At 37.4% G+C, this 8,930-nt stretch overlaps 1 protein-coding gene across 1 annotated transcript in view; it reads right to left on the minus strand.

The window, feature by feature from the left end:
- Positions 1-6,689, minus strand: part of LOC140239719 (sodium/potassium-transporting ATPase subunit beta-1-interacting protein 3-like) — a 41,303-nt gene extending 34,614 nt beyond the window's left edge. The window contains exon 1 of the mRNA XM_072319541.1: positions 6,618-6,689. Within this exon, the coding sequence (XP_072175642.1) occupies positions 6,618-6,689 (72 nt within the window). The remainder of the gene's footprint in view (positions 1-6,617) is intronic.
- Positions 6,690-8,930: the final 2,241 nt, after the last annotated feature.

An 8,930-nucleotide genomic window follows, 5' to 3' on the forward strand; every position in this document is an offset into this window, starting at 1 on the left:
CATCTGCTCAAATCTCCCTGAAAGTTCTTTGGAAACCTCAATTTCGCCAGAAGAGGGCTGGGTATACGCACCCTACAATTTTGTTATACATGCGAACAGGAGTGAACAGGAATGGCTATAGCTATCAAAAGTGGCATTGCAGCCAATCGTTTGACCCACATCAGGGTTAGTCTCCAGGCAAGGAATTGAATCTCTCTGCATTGTCTACTCTTTGATACACAATGGCAGTGTAGGCAAGAATAGAGAGAGAGAACATGCAAAAACACACAGCAAGTCATCACTGTACATTATACCCTGGCATTTGTACATCACTTTCTACACCCACACTTTTTTTTTTTTTTTTTTAGTACAAATGATGAGTCAAAAGTTACACTGCATGCTGAACACAACGTACAGTGCATATTGTACACCTTACACTGCATGCATACAATTCTAAGTTGATCTACAGTACTCTACTGTGTGTTTAATAGTCTGTGGCCTAATGGTGATACAATATCACACCATGGAGATGGACAGATCCCTTTCAACCTCCCTGATCACATTAACACAGAGCACAGACCATTGGCTAAATTTGACCGCATTTCATCAATGCCAACCCCTGAAGATTATGAATGACTCATGCCCATACACTTGTACATTCATGAAATAAAAGTGACCCATGCAGCACCGAACAACAAGGAATATATTGTTATGGCGTGGAAGGTGTATAGCAAATGGGTTCATGCTAGACTCTATCAAGAACAATGTGTAGATTCTCTCCTACTTGTAACTGTATTAGTGCATGCTATTTGGATGATTTTTACCAATAACTGATGGGATTAGCACTCCCTGATCTGTCAGGCCTACATTGTCAAGAGATAATCCCATGAGATAATCCCCCTTCATGGCAGGACATGCTATGGCAAAAGAGACCTTTTGTTATTTTCCCCCCACAAAGGGTTACCAAAAGCTGATACCTCCAGTCCAGTGAAATTTTACACTCTCTCAGTTGTTTGGCAAGGGGTACAAATCATTCTTAAAGAATGTCTCTTTTAAAATTTTTCCTGCACAACTTTCTCTTCAGTCAGCATTAAAGGGATTGTATAGGTTTGGTTGAGATGGGGAATTCAGATTTTAACTTTTTACAAGATAATTACAAGTACAAACCACTAAATATTAGAGAGAATACAATTCAAAGAGGAATTCAAAGTTATTTGATGAAAATCACTTTTAGATTTCTGAGATACAAAACAAAACCAAAAAACACACACACAAAAAAAAAAAAACAGCCGTAAATCATTTTAAGTGGTCCCAATTAATAGTTGGGTCACACTATTCATTATGACCTCTTTGTTTTCAGATATCGCATTTCAAAACCAATTTTCATCGAATAAACTTTTCCTCTTATAATGAAATGCTCTTTCATAAATGCCACAGGACGTTTCTCATTATCTCCAAAAAAAAAAGAAGAAAAGTTGGATAACTGCAGCCCCATCTCAACCAAAACTATACCATCCATTTAACCACTACAAAGGGACCCCCCCCCCAAAAAAAAAAAAAAAAAAACAGAAAAAAAAAGAAAAGAGAGAACTGTGCTTACTTTGTCCACAATTTGTGAAAAGGCAGGGTATTCAGCAGTGTACAACAAATCAAGGAGCTTCAAGAAAATGTAACTCTAGAATCTAGAGAATCTGAGGCATACCTCTTTTCTTTTCTTTTTTTCTTTAATTCTCACATTTCTCCTTCTCTAGAGGGGGTGGGGTACAGTGATTTAGAAGTGGGGGAAAAATGTCAAATGGAGGTGAGAAAAACAACTTTGCTGTTTTGCACCTAATCTGGTTTCTCATGGGGCATACAGAATGACAGCCCAACGAGCAATAAAAAGGCTCATTTATTTTCTCTGGAAACTGCAATAAGTACTGTACATACCTACTTGTAGTGATCCAGATTGTGAGAACATATTGTACCTCAGCCCATACAGCCAGCATATCGCAGCATTCTTACAAACTACTTGTACACATACCATACCTGTTTAATAGTTTTGTTGTTGTTGTTGTTGTTGTTGTTGTTGTTGTTGTTGTTGTTGTTTTGAGGGGGGGGGGGGGCTGTTTTACTGGGAGGGGAAGGGTAGAACACAGAAGTATGTACAATGTACAACGTACTCTGTAGGCCTACAGTTTGTACATTAGAAACATGTATTAGGCTCTACACTATTATGCACAGAGTACCCGTATGTGTGCATGTTTCCATTGTAGTAGATTATGTTTTGACAGCCAGAGTAAATAAGGTTCAGTTTACCTTTGGGAGCAGTGATTTCAAAAATTGTCAAAATATCATGTTTGATGCATATGTGTAGGTCTGTTGTATCGCAAAACATCCTACCATATAAAATTTTGCCATAAAGCCTGTAAGATATCAGGCGATATCAATGTTTTTCTCAATAAACTGTAACTGTATGTAGACGGTTTAGCTGGAAACATTTATATTATAACTATTGTTCACATTTTGTGTATTCAACAACACTTAACATTGATTATTCGGATTCAAATTTTTGCAATGGATGTTTCTATCCAAAACTCACATTTTTAAACTATTTTAAAGCACTAATGCTGGGTTTTTGCTTCATCTGCAAATGGTAAATTATGCCTTTTTAAAAGCATTAATCTTACATAGTTGTATTGCCTCACATGCTTTTTATCACACATTGCTATGATAAAATGTTTAAAAACTGTGTAATAGGATAGTGATCGCAGTTGTATTATGTATAGTACCCTCATCGTTTGCAATCATAAACTTGTTTTGAAAACATACAAGTTTGTACATTGTAATAAAGTCTGACTACTGTTTTGTTTACCATCAGTCTACTGTTTACATTTGTGTAGGGCCCTACAAGATGTACATGTTCCTGTTTCATTTTTTTTTTTTCAATGTTTTTACGCTGGTGAAGGATGGCATGTACAAGATGTATGTTACTGGTACACCTTTAAAGGGATGGTACAGTTTTGGTTGAGATGGGGCCTCAGGTTTCCAAAATTTGTTTGATGACATTTTTTAGATAATGAGAAACCTCTTATGAAATCTGAATTCAAAGCTCATTTGATGAAAATTGGTTTTGAAACGGCTGTGTATCCAAAACAAAGCGATCCTAATAAAAGTTGGACCCCCTTTCATTATTAAGATCACTTTGTTTTACTTTGTTTTTTGATGTCACAGCCATTTGAAACCTGATTTTCATCAAATAAAGTTTAGATTGTATATCCAGAGTTCTTTAACATTTCATCAAGTGGTTTTTAAGTATGGTATCTCGCAAAAAGTAAAAAGCTGAATCCTCACCTAAACCAATACTTTGTATGCCATCCCTTTAAAGGGAACGCAAACCCAAAGAACAATGTGGATTGAATGAAAGCAGCAACATCGGTAGAACACATCAGGGAAAGTTTGAGGAAAATCGGACCATCGATGCAAAAGTTATGAATTTTTAAAATTTTGGTATTGGAACCACTGGATCATGAGGAGACTACTAGATGATATGACGTATGAGTGGACAACAATATAAAGAAAATATAAAGAAAATTCCACAAAAATTCATTTTTCATGAAAATTACAAATTCCATCAACTTGATACTGACATACTGTACAATGTATGTTAAGGGTAGCAATTATTCTCCCTGCTTTCTGAAAGCGGTTAGTCAAGTGCTCTTTCATAATGCTAGAAAAGTGAATTTTTGTTGAATTTCCATTTATATTTTCTTTGTATTGCTGTCCACTCATACAACACGACATAACCTCTAGTAGTCTCCTCATCCAGCGGTTCCAACACCAAAACTTTAAAAATTCATAACTTTTGCATCGATTGTCCGATTTTCCTCAAACTTTCCCTGATGTGTTCTAATTTCTACCAAAGTTGCTGCTTTCACTCAATCCACATTGCTTTTTGGGTTTGCGTTCCCTTTAATACTGTAATCTACTCTGTTTTATACCATAAATCCTCACACAGTACCAGGCACTGGCAGTAAGCTCCTTTGATTTTTGCTCACCTTACAAACAGATCCCTCAGATAATAAAGTTCAGTTGACTGCTCAGAACATCATCAATTGATATTTTATGATGGCATTCAATGACACCATTGAACCAGAAGGAATAAACTGTGCTAGAGTCTAACGGAAGCTACAAAATAAACAAGGATGATTTACAACATGTCTTTTGTAACATGGGATATGAATTATTTGTAGGGTCAGTCTCAATCTATGTACATTGTAATGTATGGCATGCAATGCATACACTGTAGGCGGTAGGCCTACATGTACACAGTGTATGTAGGCAAACATGTTTTACACTGTAAACATATTGTACACTGTACACTACACCACATGCTCTTAAAAATCAAAACGTTTTACTTTTGTCCTACAAGCATACATCATATTTTTAAAATCATACAAAAATATCTTGGCAAGGACTGCATACATTTATTAAATGTACGTGTAGATTGTATGCAGCATAGAACTACATGTACACATGTAAATTATACATACATCATGACTCCATGAAAGATTTTTTTTTTTTTAATTGTACTGGACACACATAGTCATTTTTGCAAATTCTGTGTGTCTTTGACCAATATTTGCAGGAGTATCCAGCAAAATATTGCCTTCTGTATCCTAGGGCAATATCCATCACTTCCATGATGGGACATACGAAAAACTTCATATGTACTTATTTGTTTGGGAACAGAAATGGGAATGTTACTGGATATTTCATTCCATTGCTGTATAAATTTCTCTATTGCAAATGTTTGTTTAAAAAAAAAAAAATCAATATGCACATGCATGTTACTGGCACATGAAGTTACATCTATGTACACAAGTAGGTGAGAAACAAGCAAGTTTATGATGAAGACAACACTAAAAAGAAAAAAAAAAATCTTAAGACAATTTGTATGCTGATAAGGTTACTACATACATTTTTGTAACACAGGTTGTACTTTAATTGTACCTGAACCACTTGTCTGGCCTGTAATTAGTGGTGGGCTATGCTGTACATGTACAGGGGGTAAAAAAGGGTCATGTTTCGAAATCCTTAGGGTCCCTGCTTATTTGAAGCAGCTTATCGTACTGAGCATTTTGACACCTTTCATTAAAAAATTGGTTGAAAAATGAGATGGAGTCGGCCAAAAAACTGATTTGGGGGGGGGGGGCGCAAAATTACTGTCGCGCGTCGGTCAAAATATAGTGAAGAAATAATAAATTCACTATCCAAAGGAGTATGAAGATGATTTAAGTGTCCAGATATATGTTTTTGAGGTCAAGAAATTGATTGCAAATGTCAGAAATCCTTGATATACTATAGAAAGCTTTCAAATTCTCAAATTTTGCTTTTTGTAGGGGGGGGGGCGTAGGGCCAAGTTTCGGCCCATTTCTGGTATTTGAGTCACCTAACGTATGCACTTTGCCATCTTCCAAAATTTTGTAGTCACAGGCTTATGTGATGATAATTAAGATATAAACAACAGTAGATAGGAAGGGTATGTTATGCTCTTTCAAGCAATTCAAATTTTGAAAATGAAAAATCTGTTAAAAACACGGCTTTCACAACTGCAACAGTTACACTAGGACACCACATACCGGCATAAAAAATTAATAGATTTAAGTTTCATTTGTTATCAAACTTGCATTTGCTTGCCATAATGATGTGATTATTCTCCTCTCTACTGAATAGAATGATTGGAACAGGGCATCAACAAAGTTATTGTGTGGTAATTGTCAAGCACAAATATCATGGTACCGTACACTTTCGAGGTCTCATGGTCCCATGCTGTTGCATGGTATAATTTGCAGGACACTTACAGTCTGTATGTCATGTCACTTTGGGCATCTCCAATGTAACCCATTATCAGGATCACAACACCTTATAAGATGTTCTACTACACAATGTATGTGCCCTTTCCATTGTCATTTTGGCATATGCTGAGGTACCACTGTCTGACATTATTAACATCCCAAATAAGGGCACAAGGTTCATTGACCACAACATCTGGTTCAGGAGCGCCACTTGCAACTTTCAACTTTGAAAGCGGTGCTGGTTGAACCTCAGTGATGTTCAGAATCAGTTGCATACATGTACAACTGTATATATATCCTTTTCCATGGGCATGTCCGGCAATGCACTGATTGTGGCGGACTCTAAAGTATTGTACAAATGAGGGTCAGACGATTTTCAGATCTGGTTACTGAAATCTGGTTAAGGTTGGCTAAAACTTAAGTGAGATCGTGCTTGGATATGAGAAGTGTGCCTTCTGTATGACACTCCAATTTGAATACATGAGCAGGATGCGGATCTTGCTGCCAGCTTGTCAAACTTTGCAAGATCTCTCTCCCAATCCAAATTGTTAGTTTGTAGACCTTCAAGCTCCTCATCATTTAGGGTATCAAGAGATGTTGCATGCGGTGTAAGATCAAACTGTGCCCCAAATCTACATTTGCCACCTTGTTGCAATACAAGTTCACAGACACAGCATTTGTATGGCATAGTACTGTACATACTTGTACATGTACATGTAGGAGATGTTTCTCAACAGCTAATGTTGGTTCTTCTGGTTGAAATAACTAGAGTGTCACATGAAACCCTGAGAGAGTATTCACTTTCTGAGCTGCTAGATCTCTGTGAAGTTGTGGAAGAATTTGAAAAGGTTCTACACGAGTTGCCTTCTCCATGTTGAGAAACAGCACTTGGCATACATTGTAGGAAAACCAAGTCCACAGAATTCGGTTACTGCAACAGATTCTTCAGTGTGGAGATTCTTTGAAACAGAATCTGTCACCAGTTTCTGAAAGCCTGTGTAGTTGTTCAACCTACAACCTTGTGATGTTCTGCCTATTTTCTACGGCATGTGATAGAGGATGAAGACGGAAAGATAGGCCACTGCTGAAACTGCTGAAGTTAACAACAAGGAATGTTCACTCTCCCTTTGATATTATCAGGGAAAGTAATGTTGTAATATTTTCTTTACAACTTGTGATCATAATCTGCAGTCTATACATTTGAGATTGGTCATTTATGGACAGAAAATACAATGAAACTTAGAGTCTACCCTACCACTAACCCCCCCCCCCCCAAAAAAAAAAAGAGAGAGAAACAATGAATGCTTTCTATAGCAAACTGGGGCTTTAAAACACAAATTTGCAATCAGTTTCTTGACCTAAATTCTACTGCTGTTTATATCTTCAGTATCATCAAATTTATAAATCTGTGACAACAATTGGAAGATGATAAAGTGCACGTTGGGTGACTGGAATACCGGAAATGGGCCGAAACATAGCCCTATGCCCCCCCCCCCCAAAAAAAAAAAACAAACAAACAAACAAACAAACAAACACACAATTTGAGAATTTGAATGCTTTCTATAGTATAATTAAGGGTTTCTGACATTTGCAACCAATTTCTTGACCTCAAAAACATATATCTGGACACTTAAATCATCTTCATACTCCTTTGGATAGTGAATTTATTATTTTTTCACTATATTTTGACGACGCGCAACACTAATTTTGCCCCCCCCCCCCAAATCAGTTTTTTGGCCGACTCCATCTCATTTTTCAACCGATTGTTTAACGAAAGGTGTCAAAATGCTCAGTATGACAAGCTGCTTCAAATAAGCAGGGATCCTAAGGATTTTGAAACATTACCCATTTATAGCCCACCACTACTGTAATGGGTATGTTAATTGTTTACACAAAACCGCAATTCCACTTGAGAAACTGATAAATCACAGCTTTTAAAATACGGGATAAACAGCTAGCAGACAGACACACCAACTGTGGCTAAATGGAAGAGTGTTTGATGAGTGTTTCTGATGTGATGCCTGCTGGTATATCTACAATGTACAATATTGATGTTTTACATTTGAAGTAAAAAAAAAAAAAAAAAGCAACATACGTATATGATTATGAAATATTGTAGTACAGAATAGAAAATGAAATACCAACAGCATTCTTCAGTTCTATAGACCTTATGCATATGACGTCACACGGTCTTACTAACTGAAGGGCGCCCTCCCTCAGAGGGCAAGCGATGCGTTGCTAGAGCGTGCTTTTACACGCAAGGCAATGGGCATTTACACACAACATCGGTGTTTGTTTTACTGTCTTTTCTATTGCATGTAATCTACAGCCCTAGATCGGGAAATTCAAGCTTGTATAGCAAAATCGACATTTGATGTATGCATTGCACTCACCAAGTTAATGATATATCCAACATTTTGGCACAATTTTCATGAAAAAAGATGCAACTACCAGCGGTCGTAACAGCTCATCAACCTACGAATCCGTTAGCCAATCACATGCGAGGTAGATTTCTATGTGTTTTTTACTAAAACACGTACCTCGCATGTGATTGGCTAATGAAATTCAAAATGGTGACATACATTCAGCGAACGGCGATGTTGCGCTATGGATACAAATTTCTGCGATATAACCTAGGAATTCTGTAGTTGCTGTATTTCGATTGCACAATGTGAGAAAATTACCCAAATATTGCTGCATAATGTGTCATGTCATGTCAAACTTGTTTGATGGTAAAAAAAAACCTGCCACTAGCCTGGGGACTGGCGGCGAGTGAGGCGATCGCCGCTAGCGCGCATAGGAAAAGCACACAACTAGCTGCACGCCTCTGCGATGTCAAGGACTTCGCTTGCCCTCTAAGATGGCGTCGCGAGAGGTTGTCAAGCGAGTGATGACGTCAATGCATAAGGTCTATGTATACAGTACATGTAATATCAAGCCATGCTTGTGCAAAGTGCTTTTTCTATATTAAACACAACTTTACTTTATCATGTTTCTGCCTGTAGGCTGTGCTGTGTATTATAACACACAATCGTACATGTAGGGGCAAGTCTTTAATTTCTGGGGTGAGGTTTGGTCATGGTGGCGATCCAATGTCAGACAGCTAGAGCTGCC

The sequence above is a fragment of the Diadema setosum genome, chromosome 16, assembly GCF_964275005.1.
Source record: "Diadema setosum chromosome 16, eeDiaSeto1, whole genome shotgun sequence".
Lineage (NCBI taxonomy): Eukaryota > Metazoa > Echinodermata > Echinoidea > Diadematoida > Diadematidae > Diadema > Diadema setosum.